General features: G+C 34.3%; 3 protein-coding genes across 7 annotated transcripts; all 3 read right to left on the bottom strand.

The window, feature by feature from the left end:
• Positions 1–1,691: 1,691 nt before the first annotated feature.
• Positions 1,692–2,418, bottom strand: LOC111483437 (subtilisin-like protease SBT2.5). The gene is made up of 3 exons (XM_023129663.1): positions 2,189–2,418; positions 1,968–2,115; positions 1,692–1,895 (listed from the first exon to the last, which is right to left on the bottom strand). Exons 1-3 carry the CDS (start codon positions 2,290–2,292, stop codon positions 1,806–1,808), a joined length of 342 nt encoding a protein of 113 aa, XP_022985431.1. The 5' UTR covers positions 2,293–2,418; the 3' UTR covers positions 1,692–1,805.
• Positions 2,419–5,530: 3,112 nt separating this feature from the next.
• LOC111483426 (ethylene-responsive transcription factor ERF061) lies at positions 5,531–6,658 on the bottom strand. Its single transcript, XM_023129649.1, has one exon. The coding sequence runs from the start codon at positions 6,498–6,500 to the stop codon at positions 5,586–5,588; it is 915 nt and encodes a 304-aa protein (XP_022985417.1). The 5' UTR covers positions 6,501–6,658; the 3' UTR covers positions 5,531–5,585.
• A 4,754-nt stretch (positions 6,659–11,412) lies between these two features.
• LOC111483418 lies at positions 11,413–15,628 on the bottom strand. Of its 5 annotated transcripts, none has more exons than XR_002718360.1 (6): positions 15,490–15,628; positions 15,214–15,366; positions 14,675–15,137; positions 13,282–13,409; positions 11,890–12,453; positions 11,413–11,677 (listed from the first exon to the last, which is right to left on the bottom strand). XR_002718360.1 is itself a non-coding variant. In XM_023129639.1 (5 exons), the coding sequence occupies exons 2-5, from the start codon at positions 15,289–15,291 to the stop codon at positions 11,992–11,994; spliced, it is 1,131 nt and encodes a 376-aa protein (XP_022985407.1). In that variant the 5' UTR covers positions 15,292–15,366; positions 15,490–15,628; the 3' UTR covers positions 11,712–11,991. The 5 variants fall into 5 exon arrangements, 2 of the variants coding, with proteins under 2 accessions (XP_022985407.1, XP_022985408.1); XR_002718359.1 differs by having other exon boundaries at positions 11,413–11,621; XR_002718361.1 differs by having other exon boundaries at positions 11,413–11,615.
• Between the last annotated feature and the right edge of the window lie 624 nt (positions 15,629–16,252).

The raw sequence follows: 16,252 nt of genomic DNA, 5'->3' as shown, positions 1-16,252 counted from the left end.
ATTAGAAAATGTAATAAGCTTAAATTGTAATATAAAATTTACTTTAAAAATTATAATATAAATCTCATAAGGTTAGGTAAAGTATCAAATAAAAGAGAGTGAAATGGAGTGTGCATAAAAAGTGGTCAAAATAGAAAATTATTTATTTAATAATCGGCCTTAATGCTTCGTTAAGGCCACGTGTAAAGGGACGAGCAAAGTGTACGGCCTATTAAGAGTTAAAAATGTATGGCCCATAAAAGAAGCCCATAAATGTAGTGAACGGCTCATTAAGGATTCAAAACTTATGGATCATAAGAGAAGCCCATAAATCTAATAGCCGAGCAAAGTGAACGGCCCATTAAGAGTTCAAAAATTATGGACCATAATAGAAGCCCATAAATGTAGTGAACGGCCCATTAAGGATTCAAAACTTATGGATCATAAGAGAAGCCCATAAATCTAATAGCCGAGCAAAGTGAACGGCCCATTAAGTGTTCAAAAATTCTGGACCATAAGAGAAGCCCATATATTTAGTGGGCGAACAAAGTGAACGGCCCATTAAGAGTTCAAAAATGATGGACCATAATAGAAGCCCATAAATGAAGTGACCGGCCCATTAAGAGAGAAATTTATGGACCATAAGAGAAGCCCATAAATCTAATGGCCCTCTATGAACAAATTAGCTCAGTATTTTCTTTTAGCCGAGTATAATAGTGATGAAAAGACGAAGATACCCCTTTAAGAACATTTTAGTGGGGGTTGAGGCATAGATTATGCTGCAATAAAAATTTAACCTTTTATTTCTATTGTTTTATTCAACTTCTTTTCAAAAATATATTTAAATAAAACTTAATAAAATTGTATAAAATATCATATGATTTTTTATCTTTTCATATATATATTCTCAATAACTATTTTGATCCTCTTGTTAACATACTTCAAAGGTCAAGAGTAATAAATAATATCCAACATAATAAAATTAATATCAAGAATGAAAAAAAAAAATCAACATATAAAATGCTTTAAATAATACGTTTAGGGATTTAATTCAACTCAATCCAATCTTATTCCTGGATTATCTCATAATTTGTTTATATATTCAATAATAAGTTAGGTTGTTTTGGATCCAATAATAAGATTTGAAATGCAACATATTTGTAAGACATGTTTTTGTAAGAAATGTTTAAAATAGCATAGACTTTTTCCCCTATTCCTTCCGTACTTCCCCTCAAGATTTATAAAACTAATTTGTTCATACCCTTTTAAAGAATGTTTTGTTCTTCTTTTCAACCGACTTAGGATCTCACAATCCACTCTCCTTCAAAGTCCGACTTAGGATCTCACAATCCACTCTCCTTCAAAGTCCAACGTTCTCATTGACACTCGTTCTCCTCTCCAATCGATATGGTATCTCACAATCCACTTTTCTTCAGGGTCTAGTGTCGTCATCACTAACACTCTTTCTTCACTTCCATCGATATGTGATTTCACATGGATGGTATCAAAATAAAATTTATGGGTTGATGAAAAGCTACTCAAAAACCTTACCCTGAGGGCCAATACACATTTGTTTTCCATGCATGTGATGAACAGAAGTGGACATGACCCACAAATGCCAGACCTTTTTTTATTCTTTTACTCTTCCTTGGATTTTTCTTAAAAAATATATTATGTGTATAAGCTTTGATTTAATACACTAATCCAACAAAAACATAACCCATTAAAACTATATAATAAATGTAATTATTTGATTAATGCATTCCCAACACAACATTAACTCAACTCAAACATACAATATTCAATTCAGAAAATTACTTATTCCCTTAACTTGCTGTTGCATTAATCGGCGGCGCCGCCTGATCTTGATTCTTCTCCACCACCCTCACTCCCTCCGCAGATCTAAGCACATCCGCCTGCACAAACCAAACCACTCATCGGAAAAACTATTCTCGAAACTAATAGCTATCAAACGAGACCTTCAATACCTGTTCTTCGGTGATTTCGACCGAGAACCCGTCGACGATGAGGAAAGACGAAACCTTTCTGTAAGTTCCAGGCTCCAGACACCTCCCCAGAACCCCATCGTGCTTTCTACTCAGATACTCATCAAGCTCATGAGCCCCTTCCCCAGATCTTCAAACCAAAAAACAAAACAATCAGTTTCAAATTCAAACAACAAAACAAAACATTATTGATTTATACCCACCGATCAGCTCGAAGACGTTCATATTCAGGATCGTAGTTCATGAAAACGAAGTAACACGCGCCACCGCCACCGCCACCGACGCCGTCGTATCTGTTCTCCTGCATTGTGGCTTTCTTCTGGGTTTCCGGCGAAGATAGGGAAAATATGAAGCTATTTATGCATGAACTGAATCATCGCCGGATAAATATATAAATCATAATTTAGTTTTCCAAATAATTAATATTTCTTTCTTTTTTTTTCAATTTAAAATATATATTTATTTAAAAAAAAATTAATGCTTATTTAATTAGGGTTGGTTAGTGAGGGGAAGGCATCGAGCTCATAAAAATTTTAAATGATTAAAAAAAAATTAAAAATTAAAAAAATGGTTGAAATTTTGTTAAGGGTTTCTAGGGTTTCGTGTGTTCATGAATTTGGAATCTCTTAACCTAAATAGATTAATTTTTTAATTTTTTTTAAGATGAAGGGTCAACCCTAATTAACCATTAATTAATTAAATTTGAAATAAAACCCCCACATTTTTCAAGATTGGGAATATTTTGATCTCTACGTTGCTTATTGCTATAATTTGAATTATGGATATATTTTTCTTATTTATATTGTTTTAAAAATTAAGTATTTATAAATACTAGAGAACTAAAAAATAATAATTATAAAATATAGTTGTAATTACTAAAAATTTAAAAATATACTAAAATAAAAAATAAAAAAAAGTGATTATGGAATAAAATAATAATTATTAAATTTGAAAATGATTATTTGATGTTTACTTGAAAGTAAGCATATGGTCTTTTTCATAAATTATTCGTATTTATCTCATGAATGGAAAAGAACGTAACATGTAATAGTAAATGTACTAAAAATGTAGAAACATAAAAAGATTTAGAATTAAAATTATATATTTATATACTTAAAATGTAAATACTATTATTTTTAAAATTAAAGAATTGTGAAAATATGTGTAAGAAAGAGGATGGAAACCAGGCTGTGTGTCAGAGCAGATTTCTGCCACAGTGAATGTGGTCACCTGCATTAGAAATCTCCACGTGTCAATAAGAGAAGGGGACAAAGGTGGGGGACCCTGGAAATTAACATGGGCCTAACCACAGGGAATCTCTGACCAACACGAGAACTAGATGTTTTTCTTTGACTACTTTTGCAAAACGAACCTCCTCTTCCTATATTTTTCAACCAATTATTTTCGAAACTTCTTTTTTTTTCTTTTTTTTTTTAACCTAAGAGATTATGCTCAAAGTAGATAATAGTATACGGGTATTTAGAGGGGTTGTTTCTACCAGAGTCATGCTCTTATCTTTGAAGATGTAGTTATAGGTTCTTGAGAAGGGGTTTGATCGAGTCGTCACGTGTGTCGGGCAGCTTGGCGGGCAGAGAAGAGTGAGAAAGGGGTTAATATAATGGTGGTCCTTCACCAATATCCAGAAGAGTACACCTGTCGGGCAGTTTGGCGGGCAGTTTGTGTGTTCATCACTGCAACAGCACACCTGGATCAGCTGAAGCTACGTTCATGGGCTCAGTGAACAACCCTTGGTTCTCAGCATACACACCCCTCTGCTACACACCCCTCTGCTGCTCCTCTGCACCATCTTTTATGGTCAAACTTATTTTTAATATATCATATTGTAACTGCCACTTTTATACCTACTTTTTTCTTAATATATATTATATTTTTGTTTTGTTTTTCTAAACCTCTAATTTCAATTAATGACTTTAAAAAATAAAAAATAAAAAATAAAATAATAATTTCTATAATTTGGTTTTTTTTTTTTCTTTTTCAAATGAAACATTTAAACGGGCCTATATAATTAAAAACAACTTTACATGCTTCCAAAAGGTGGGCCTTTATAATGGGCCAAGAAACAGTTTGGGCCTCTTCACGAGGAAAAATGTCTGAATCTAATCTTGATGTCTTTCATTTATTAAATTAAAGAATAAATAATAGTAATAATATATAGACAGTAATAAGAAAATGAAGGTTGCCCGTTGACCATCTTTCAAGTTTAAATCCAAGTCCAGTCAACGATAAAATCCTATCCCTCCTGCCCGAAATTATCTCTGCCAAACCCTATAAATACAAATTGTCACACCCCTCGTCCTTGCAATTGCAACCATGACCATGTCCAAACTCACCCGAACATTTGTTCACTTTGTCGTTGTCGTGATCGTCTCTTTCTCCCACTCTCTCGATGGTTTTGTTTCCAAGGCTTCAACCTAACACCAGAGTCGTCGAGGATTATGATTCTTAGTCGTCGATTTTCCTCCCGAGCAAGAAATTACCAGAATACAAAGCTTCAAAATCCATGACAGAGACCAAGCAAATACGCACTGAATTGAATCATTCTCAAATTACCATTGTTGATATGACGAAGACAGATTCAGATCCGTTAGTCATGATCACCTTACATCCAATCAACCGCCAATTTGACCAATGATCAGTGTTGTTGATGTGCATCAGATGTTGCCAATGAAGATCAATCGATCGCACCGACAAAATCTTATAAAAAACTGACATATTGAAATCTGATAAGCAATCGAGCCCTAAAGGTGATACAAATTTGGGATGAGAAAGTGGAGCGTGGCGTATGGAAGGGATTGGAAGGAAGAGAAAGAAAACAAGGGTTTGGTGAGGAATTTGTGAAGATACATGTGTTATATATGTTTACAATAAAGTTAGGTTTACATATAATATGATTGATACTATGTGTGTGACTAAAACTTAATTAATATCTACCCTACACACCAATATATCTATCTATTTTGTTTACTCACATCTTCCTATTCTTTGTACCTTACTTATCCAATTTAGGTAATATAATAACTACGTTTTTCGTAATTAGAGAATAAGAAGAGACGATTATTTCAAGGCACGGTACAATTTACAGGTAAGATTGACAAAATTTGGGAAGGCAACCCGAGTGATAGTAAGTGGATCCATAGTACCTGTGGTCCCATCCATAGTACTTAGAAAGTCGAAAGGGGTCTCATTGTTAAGAGTGATTGGAAAATGCCCGTGAAAAATGGGCATGGTCTACTCTTAGGTCGAAAGAGGGATGGGCAGATCCAATAATTAATTATTTATTTCTTAGTAACATTTTTAATGAAATTCATGCTCAGGTTAAATTGAATAATATCTACTAGCAATAAACTATTACTAAAAATGAAACATGAAAACTCAAATTATGTCCCATGAATGGTGTAGATATGATTTGGACCACGTTTACTCATTTACTTCATTAGAGTGAATTAAAAAGTGTATAAAAAAAAAATTATAGAAAAATCACTAATAATGATTGTAAATTAAGAATTTGTTCTTTAAGAAACTTGAAACATAAATTTCACTGTATAATTTTTATTAAATAGATTCAGAGAAGAGAGGAATTTAATTTGCAAGAACTTCCCAGATTAAATCCGGATCAAAAGACGGCATCTTCGCCAATGATGAATACCCTTCACAAACCCCTTCCCCCGCCACCGCCGCCGCCGACCGGGACGACGACGACGACACCGGAGGAGAATTCTCCGACCTCCAAAACCCATCTTCTTCCGAAACCGCCGCCGACGAACACACCATTTCACCTCTCCAACACCACTCCGCCGATACCGGAGATGGCGACGGCGACGACATCGAAGAGGTCGCAGAAACGCCGCCGTTTCGGGGATTCGATTTCTTGCCACTCGTTTTACCCCTTTCCTTCTTCATCTTCAAACAAATGGCTTGAATTTTGGTATCCACAGAGTGTTTCAGAGCATTCAATCGGCTACAATCAGCAAACCCCAAATTCCTAAAATCCTTCAAATTGGGAAAATTGAGCCTCGCATACTCGCCTCTCAGCTTGTACGCCGCCCTGTCATAGGCATAAGCGGCAGCCTCCGCCGTGTCATAGGTCCCTAACCAAACCCTCATTCTGTTCTGCGGCAACCTAATCTCCGCAACCCATTTCCCCCAATGCCTCTGCCTCACTCCCCTGTACAGCTTCTTCTTCACCGCCCCCGGAAAAGCCCCATATCCGCCTGAAATTCCAACTGGGTGGTCGCGTTGTTGATGGTGCAGATTCGGCGACGAGCATCCATGGTGATTCTCTACGCAGAATTGGTGGACCAGATCTCTCTGGCGGAGATACACAGAGGACCCCAGCGCCGGCTTCAACACAGGGGCGGCGGAAGGCAGACAATAGGAGAAAATGGAATCGAGAGTGTTGGTTGATTGGCGAGATAGGAGGAGATTAGAGAGCAGAGTTCTGATGTCGGTGAGGTTCATGGAATTGTTCTGTTCTTGTGGCATTTTGTTGTCCATGGAGGCTTCTTCAGGTTTCTGGATTATTTTCCCGGAAAATGAAAAGATGAGGAATTTGGGTGTCAAATGGGTGTATTTATAGGTGAAGGGGGGAGGAGAAATTAGAATAGTTTTAAACTTTATAACACCCCACTGCCCGGGTTCGAAGATTCTGAATGATTTCTTTTTCTCCTTTTTTCTGGCCTTACAACACCTAAGCCTTCTTCACCATCTTTCTTCTTCTTTTTCAGTGCCACTCAAAAAGAAGAGAGAGATTATTAGGTGATTTGTCGTTGAAAAGCACTTGAACCGGAGTCTAATGGCGTTGACTTTTTAATTAATTTAATTAATCACTTCCTCATCTTATGTTTTACTGTCTCTTATTATTTAACCATTGTCATTAATTTTAAGACAATTAAAATAAATTATAAAATCCTATAAGTTTTATTTTTTAAAAACCCAATTTTAATAGTAAATATTCTAAAATAAATAAATATTTGGGATAAAAATAAAAATAATTAATAATTGTTATATAACTTCACTAATATTTGAGTAATTAACTAAAGTTTTTATTATTCTTTTTATATAAGTACATGATACGTTAAAATAATAATTGTTTTTTTTTATAAAGGATCCGTGTGGTCCCCAATTTTGTTTAATCGTCCGATCAGAATAGCTCCCAAAAGCTACTTTTCGGATTAAATGCCTATGAGAGAGAAATAAGGAGAGAGACGAGAAAAAATCTTTGAAGGCAAACGAGGATCCACTTTCACACGTGTCTTCCCCTTATTGGATTCTTACTTTAATGTGATCTAATTAAATGGGTTGCCATCGTAAGTTTATATTTTGACGTTTGGTTTTAATTTTTAATTATGTTTTTTTTTCCTTCTTTTCTACAAGTTCACAAAATCTTAAATTATATTTGTTATAAATTTTCTAATAATGGTATTTAAGTTTTATTTTAAAACTATTAATAGGGAGTAAATTAGTATTTAATAGATTTTAAACTCTATCCTAAAAAAAAGTAACATAAAAGTTGGAACAAAATATAAAGACAGTTATACCAATATATTTTTAATCCTATTCAAACAAAAAAATAATAATACGAGTAAGAATTATCTAAACCAGTAAAATTTTATTTAAATATTAGGTGCATTTCTTTTAAATTTATTGGGTTTAGAAAAATGGTAGTAAAATATATGTAAGCTATATTTAAGGAGCTATGTGCATAATTGAGATTGGTAAATTAATGTCATTTAATTCAATTTTGCTCCACATGGTTACCTTTAATGTCGTGTATTTATTTCAGTTTCCAACACCCCATATGCCATTACATTTTCATCTTTAAATAAACTAAAATTAACTCAAATATACATTTATTTATCTTATTTTCTAATTTTAAGAGGGACAAAGTGCTTTGTGTATGTATTTATTTCCATTTCAATGATTTCACACACTGCTTACCCTTAATTTGCCAATAATCCAAACCCTTTTTTTATTTTTAATTTTAACTATATAGACTAAGTACATCATACTTCCATGTGATATGTTATATGCTTTTAAGATCATACATAACTTTCATTCTCGTCTTATGTATTTATTTTTACCCAAAATAAATAGTTTCTAAATTCAATAGCCATCGTGTTGATTCAACTAATAAAGTTCATTTTTTATTCGTCTCAATTTTTATATTTATTATTATTTATCCTCTTCATAAATAATCCTCCACACTATGTAAATTTTTTGATTTAGCATATATATATATATATACTACATTACAATTTATTTTATTTTTAGTTTACAAGGTAAGAGCTGGAAGCCGTACCAGCAAATACTGTTCTTCAACCGACGTGTATCTTAAGATCCATCTCCCTTTGAAGCCCAGCGTCCTCACTAGTAATCGTTTCCCTCTACGACCGATGTGAGATCTAATATATAACTGTTTAGATATTTAAAAAAAATTAATAAAAAATTATGAATTTAAAATCATTTTTGAATTATAATGATTTAATAGTTTTTATAAGGTGTGGGGCCTAAAGTAAAGTAGAGAGAGAGTAGGGTGGGAAGGCATTAAAGAAGAAAAGGTAGGCGAAGGCATGAGGAAGAGGTGAAAGAAACAGGCCGTGTTTCCAAATATCTTTCTTTCTTCGTCTGCTTCATCTCGTGAAAATTACAATAATAAAAATAAAAAGCTAATTTCATTCCATGTGAAAAAAAAGGTTTACAGGTAACCCTTCTCAAAGTCAACCCTAAACCCTCCATGCCTCTCTGTCATATCCTCTCCTTCCTTCATTCATGGCTTGCATGGGAATGCATACATCTTCCCACTTTTTTGGATACCCTACTTCTTTTCCATAATTACATTATTACCCTCCATCATACTTCTTGTCAACTTATTATGTCACTTATTACGTAACTATCTAACCCACTTCAACCTTTCCTATCCTAACTTAACCATACCAGAACGGGACTTCAAGTCGACGATTCTGTTGACATGACTATATTAATTGTACGACTCTCTTTTATCATGGTATTATATTGTCAATTTTGAGTATAATCGACTGTGATATCAGTTATTAGAGACATGGGCCTATACAAAACCAATGTGGGTCTTATAGTAATTACGTTCTAAAAACGGTGGAACCAACTTTGGTACGTATGGGTGTTGCATGGACGTGGATGAGTTGCAACATAATAAACTTTCTCCGCAATCAATGCTTTAAACAGGAAGCTATGAGATTTGTTGAAATCATATCCCATTTAAAGCTACGCATAAAAAGACAGCCCAATTTTTGTTGACTTTGCGCCACAACGAGGAAGGAAAATAACAATTTGTTGACTTTCAAAAAGCTTGTATTTTGGAGCTTATAGTGAAGGTCTGCCTTCCTTTTTCGGGAGGTTTTTGTCAAACAATCCGGCCGGCGTCTCAGCCAACTATGCCTGTGGTCCCTGCCTTCTACATCTGACACGTCACCCTTCCGCCGCTGTAAATCGGAGCTTTTTCGTGCCCCCACGTGTCACCTTAGCATACCCATGAACTCAGAATTTTTCTAAATCTCGTGAATGCCCTTTCCGGGACTACACGGCGTCGTTTCTTCCTTTTTTTTTTTTCCCCTCTTTTTTATTTCTCGTGCTATTTATTTTTGTTTTTTTTGCATCATTATGACGTCATAATGACGGTATAAAATATAAAGGCCAGCAGCTCACGTGGCCCTCTGGGCCCACCCTCCAATGTCTCATCCCTTCGCAAGGCAGGTATAAGCTCACAAGTTTTGGGCTCCTATTCTTCCAAAAAAAAAAAATAATAATAAATAAAATTAAAATATTTATTCGGTAACCTTTTGATGAACTCAAGAAAAGGAATAAGATTTAGATTTTTAATTTAATTTAATTTAATCTATCGAACACGAGCCTACTCAACAATTCAGATAAAATAAACTTATTCACTCGGAACTATTTACGAATGTTTTATCAAATTATAAAAAATAAAATTTATCATTTTAATTATAAAAACTAAATTAAGCTTATCAAGAACATAATCTTAGTGAGTGAGTTATTTATTTTGTAAATAGTATATATATTTAAGATTTTTTTTTTTTTTTTTTTTTTTTGTAATGAAAGGATATAATGTGGACACGTGTATGGCTAAGGATGGCTTGAAAGCCAATCATTCTCTTAAATTTTGATATTTAAAATTGGAAAACATAAAGAAAAGACATTAAAGTCAAAATTAGGAAACCGACCATTTCAGATGATGAGATGGACTGTTGTCTGTGGATTTGAAACTACTTTGACTTTTGACTTTCTAACATAGGGGGTAGGGTTGGGTAGGTTTACATATTTAACGCCGCATTTATTTTTAACATTTTACCAAAATGTATACTTTTTTTTAACTCAAATTACAATAATACAAAATCACAAAATATTTATTAAGTTTGAATTTGATACTTTTTAGTTGCAAAGTATGTAGTAATGTGCTAGAGATTTTTATTTAACCTGCATCGAACATGAGTAGGAATGAGAGAGGGAGTAAAAAGAGATTTCTTATTGTGGGATATATGGGGCTAGGCGATGGGGATTATATTATCCATCTTCATCTCTCGCAAATTTTCCGTGAGGAATCCCTGTCTCGGCCCTCAAAAATAAATGAAAATTTTCTAGAAGATGAAGAATGAAATAGGTTGTGGGTATGAGTATAGGGAAGACTTCTTCGTTTCTGTCCCACCTTATTGATATTCTAGATATACTCGAACATAAATCAACTAGTTAAAATAACAGTTTCAGAGACACGTGCACAGACTTAAAGATATAGAACAAGTGATGATATTCTTATGTATATAACTAAAATAAGCCATATTGCAATCAAATAGGCTGAAAAGGGTAGAAGAATATAACATCATTCTTCTTAAATCCTATCAAAAGTCTATTTTATTTGATGGTATAAAACTAAATAGTAGGCTACTTAACATTTAATATGATATCAATAGTGGTTGCTATTTATATATATCTAAAATTTATATAGTTTTACAATTATGTTATTTTAAAAATGATTTAATGATTTAATGATTAGACCGGATTAGAATTAATTTTTAAATATTAAAAGAAAATTTGTTTCAAATATACTTGTTTAGAAAAGTGACAAATAATACTAAAAAAAAAAAAAAAATCACACAATAATGGATAACTTCAGTGAGGAAAACATCGCTTTCCTTCAAATGGGTTTCAGAGTTACCCTAATGCTACGGCCACTTCCTCTTTTGACTCCCAACTTTATCAATAATTAAAACCAACATTAAATCACAGATTTAATATATTTAATTTCTAAAAAAATGTATTATATTTTTATCCAATTAAATAATTAAGTATAAACAGTAAATAAATGTCAACCTAACTAATGTATTTTGAATGGGTAATTAAATAGAAATACCCAAAGCATCAAAAAGAATATTTGTAATCAATTTATTTAAAATAAATAAATAAAGTAACACTGAGTGGTTTGGTTGTCTTCCTCTCCTTCATGCCCTCGTTTATGGGTAAGTTTGACTGTAGCGGTGACTTAGCCGTCGTTTCATCACCGACGCCACTTGTAATTACACGTCGAGCTGTCTAATTGGGCCGTTTTTTCTTCCACATTGACTGTCACTTTTCATGATTTATAACCAACATCAGGCCAATCTCATATGTAATTACAATCATCGTTGAAATAATAACATTGTTAAGAGATACGTTGATTGATAATAAAAGTAATTCATTATGACATCATGAGACTGAATATATATATCATATGAGGTTCTCATCCACCACATCCTTCTCCAATCCAATAGCCAAGGGAAGATGTTGGATGCAAATACAATAACAAACATATGCTTGTTGGTTTAAAATGACAGGAAAAGGGTAGAGATGAGTGTACCTCGAATGATGAAATCCCAACCGAAAACCCCAGATAATCGGATTTCGGCATTCGAGCGGTTTCTTTCTTTTGTGTATGAATGTGTGAAGCTGACACTGGTGACTAATCTTTCCAGCCCTCCTTATTCAACCGTCGTGAGGCAAGGCCCATCGACGAACGACTTGGTGTAACAGGCAGGGAAGGTTTTTGTGGTGTGTCATCATCCCAATTGTCATCCCAACTGTTTTCCCATCCGTCGTTATTGTCAGCAACGGATTTACCTCCAATGGAAATAGGGAGCTCCATGTCCAGCCTTTGGTATTTAGAGTTGCTACTTGCAAAACTTTTACGACGAATGCTAATGAACACTGAAGCAGCTGCAATTGTCAGAATTACAGCAAAAGCTAAAAATGCAATAATAGGTGGCTTTGCCAGGTAGCTGAACCGTGAGGACATGGGAAGATTATCAGAATCTTTGGCAATATTGCGTTCAACAAGATCCCTAAAATCAAGACTACAACGGCCGCTACCTGCAGTCAGAATGATCGCCTTTCCATCTCCTCCATTGCTGACTGAAACTTTTACCTACATAATTTGATTACTTGGATGTGTAGATTAAGATGAAACTCTAGCAAATATATCTTACAATTAGCTAACAAATTATACAAGAATCTAAACTATGTACTTTGAAGACATTATGTAACATGATCAAAGAAATAGATGTGATCAATTATTGGATTCAAATATCGGGATAATTTGTCGACTATTTATTCAATGTTAGCTGGATTGTCAGAGAAGCATAAGACCAGTCTGACATAAAAAAATGTACACAAAGTTCTGGTTATTCTGACCGACGGGGTAACTGGAGCAAGAGGCAAACCAAGTTATCATTATCTTGTTTAATGTGTCAGAGATAATAGAAGAGTCTTGTACAAAGTTCTTTAATGTCATTTTCAACGAAAGTGTAGTACAAAGAATTTTCACCATGTCTTCTTCCCCTCAAATTACTATGTTTCCTGCGCCATAATTCACGCTTAAGCTTGTCTCGCAGTTTAGCCAATGTTCTAAGGTTAAGTGCCCTACCCACAATTACAATGCCTGGATTGGAGAGATAGCTTGGTATTTTGGAAGTTCAGATACAAGAACGATCATCACAATACCTAATGTTAATGTCCTTGGGAGTTTAGGGAGGATGCCTTATCATCCGTCTTTTTTGTACTTAAAGAAAAAACAATTGGGTGCATGAAAATTTGACATATTAACGGAGTGAAAGACCCAGCAATAAGTATAAAGGAAGACATGATCGGGGGTTGGTTAGCCGTTAATCTTTTTATTAAAATAACAATCATCTAACTTAACAGCTAATTATTTAAGGTTTAGTTTTCTTAAGCATCAAATAAAAGGGTCAAATACCTTTTTATCTTCTTTCTCTTGAAGTTGAACTTCACTCTGCTCCAGATGAACAAAATCGGGCGCAGAAATTTTCACAGTAAGAGGACCTGTTCCCTTGTTCTGGATTAGCAACGAAAGTTGAGGAGATTCTGCAACATCGTATTCATACAAGAACGTGTTTGAAAATATACATCTATAAATAGATATGATTCATAATCTAAGATCTTTACTGTGATGGAGTGCACTAAGAAAAGGCAAATACAGCTGCAAGATGTTAGGTTCATGGATAGTAAGAATATGTAAATTTCAATATGTAGCAAGCCCATTATTTTATCCCAAAAGTCCAAAACCAATATTCTTAACATACATTTAGGGTTCAATACACAGAAACCCCAATCCTTTAGAGATCAGATTTGATATTGCCCTAGATATCAATTGGTTGATGCACATTCATTGTGGGTACCCAGATGCCAATTAGTTGAAGGAAATCACATCAAAATTCGAAAGATTTTAGTTGGCTAGATAAAATTGGTTATTATTCAGATTAGAAGTTGGATTGGAAAAATGATGTTCACAAAGGAAAACATTGAAAGAGAACTATCAATCACCAACTTTAACAAGTCCATCTACGCTTTTGGGTTGAACTCCATGGAACTTGAAGCAAAAAAGTTCTCCTAAGAAAATTTTCCTAAGACTTCTATCCATATCCATAATTGTGCGAAACATAAACATCAATACAGCATGTGCCTTTACAATGGTTAAATGATGCAGCTGATTTAAGATTAGGGCAAATTCATGGCCAAACAAACGAATTCATCCTAAAATTAAGAGAAAACTCTCTAGAACAAAGTTCTATATTTCAAGTATGATTTCAAAACATCCTTTACAAATCTCACAAGTTGCTATTTATTAAAGAAAATAAAACAAATAAGTCTTTAAATCCATAATACTAATTTAGCACTAATTAATCTAAACTAATGTTAATTATCTAACGACTCATCCTACATCATTAAAGTCCTAACTCAACTCTACCTTGAACCCTTGGAATTTTACCAGGTGTTGAAAGTCCAAATAGAATAATAACTAAGAATATTGTGTAAAAGAAAATCTATAACTTTTAAAATTGGGGGGAATTAGAACAATAGTTGGTGTCTAACGCTAAAGTTATGCTGTGATCAAGATTATATAGCTCCTATCCCACCTAGCGAGCCCCACATTTTAAATCAAGAACATGGGAACCTATTTAAATCATATTCAGACTAGGGATATAAAATAAAAGCAAAATTTCAGAGAGATTAAAGAACGACCGCTTGCAGAAATATATGGGGCAAAAAGCATTAGAATAGTTACAAAAAAACAGGTGAGAGTGCCATATTAGAACGAAAATTAAACTCAAATTGTTATAAATGCATACCATTTCCTGGAACTCGTAAGCAAGCAACAAACTTATTTCCCTCATCAGTGCACTTATTTGATGAACCACAATCCTCACCCGAAGAGCCATCCTTTGTTTTCAATGCTGAAGTTACCAAATTGCCGTCCTTCCCACCATTCTTAGACGCTTCCTTTGAAGCTGAATTATCTACTGGCTTCCCCTTCTCTTTCTCTCCCTTATTCTTTCCTTTCTCAACTAAGCCACCGTCACTATTTACTTTATTTGCACCTTCTTCCGATGTTGTTTCACTTTCAGAATCCTTCTTAATTTTATCCCCGCTTCTCTTAACATCCCTCTTTGAGATGCTTACTTGGTGTTCATCCTTCTTTTCCTTACCAGCAGAAATAGAATTGAGAACCTTACTAGAACCAGTGTCCTTGCTTGCATCGTTTACTTTATTCACTGTTTTTGAATCTAGACTGGAGTTCGCAGTTTCTTCCACCTACATTCAAATTCATCGAGATGCTAAACAGAAATGGTATATTCAATCCTACAAAATCGAAATGAACCTCTCGTACCTTGGAATCAACGAAGCTGCAGTAAAAAATTAGCAACACCAAAAAGAATCCAACCGAAATGCGAAACAGAGTCTTCATAACGTCAAAGGTAAAAGAACAACAAGATCTCTTCCCTTTGCACCAACATCAAACCATAGTTTCTAGAAACAGAAACTAAAGTAAAATCATCAAACACCATGGGTCAGCTAAGTAACTAGTGACTAGTAACTAAAATCTACAAGAAAAAAAAATGGACAGTAAGTTAGAATCAGCGGAGCAAACTAAGACATAGCTCACCTAATTGAAGACGCCAAATGATTCCATGGCTTCGTTCGATGATCCATAAGCACTCACCCTCTGCTTCTGAAAGAAGCAAGGAAGAAAGGTGAAGTAGCTCGATCGTAGGGCTCAAGTTCAACTGCAATTTTGAAAAGTATCTGAAGAACGCAAGGCGAAAATGGGTTCCACTGAAGAGTCAATGCTTACAAGTGGAAAGCCCATTATCGGCCCAATTGTAAATATCACAAGTGGGCTTTACAGAGTTTGTGATGGGCTGCCAAAATACTTGCAATGTTTCCAAAGTTTTTCATAATATTGTTTTTATTTCGATTTTACCCTTCCATATTTTAGATATATCAATGGTATATAATAATAACCTTATCAAATAAATTAATCATGCATAAGGCTGTCTTGAATTGAGAGAAAAAATTAAAACATCCAGCGGCTGTGACTGTGACACAAGGCTGTGAAACGGCGGTTTCATCTTTCGTCACCACGTGGCGTCGTTTAAATGGTGGTTCTGCATGGAGCACGTGCACTGAACACTATCATTTCTTGTAAGCTTGAGAAGTCGAGAGAACATCACGTGGAGGGCCCCACTTCTTACTGACAGAATGCACGTGCTTTCACATTATCGTAATTTGATGGTCCATTTAGAATGAAACACGTGTCAACACATCCCCATGCAACGGCGCTCCAACACTAGCTTTGTGACTCCTGTAAATGACACGTATGAAAATTGTTTTTCTTAATCAGTAAAAAAAAAAAAAAAAAAAAAAAA

Source organism: Cucurbita maxima, unplaced genomic scaffold, assembly GCF_002738345.1.
Source record: "Cucurbita maxima cultivar Rimu unplaced genomic scaffold, Cmax_1.0 Cma_Scf00008, whole genome shotgun sequence".
Taxonomy (NCBI): domain Eukaryota; kingdom Viridiplantae; phylum Streptophyta; class Magnoliopsida; order Cucurbitales; family Cucurbitaceae; genus Cucurbita; species Cucurbita maxima.
The sequence above is the reverse complement of the archived record's forward strand: the minus strand, read 5'-3'. Positions and strand labels throughout refer to the sequence as shown.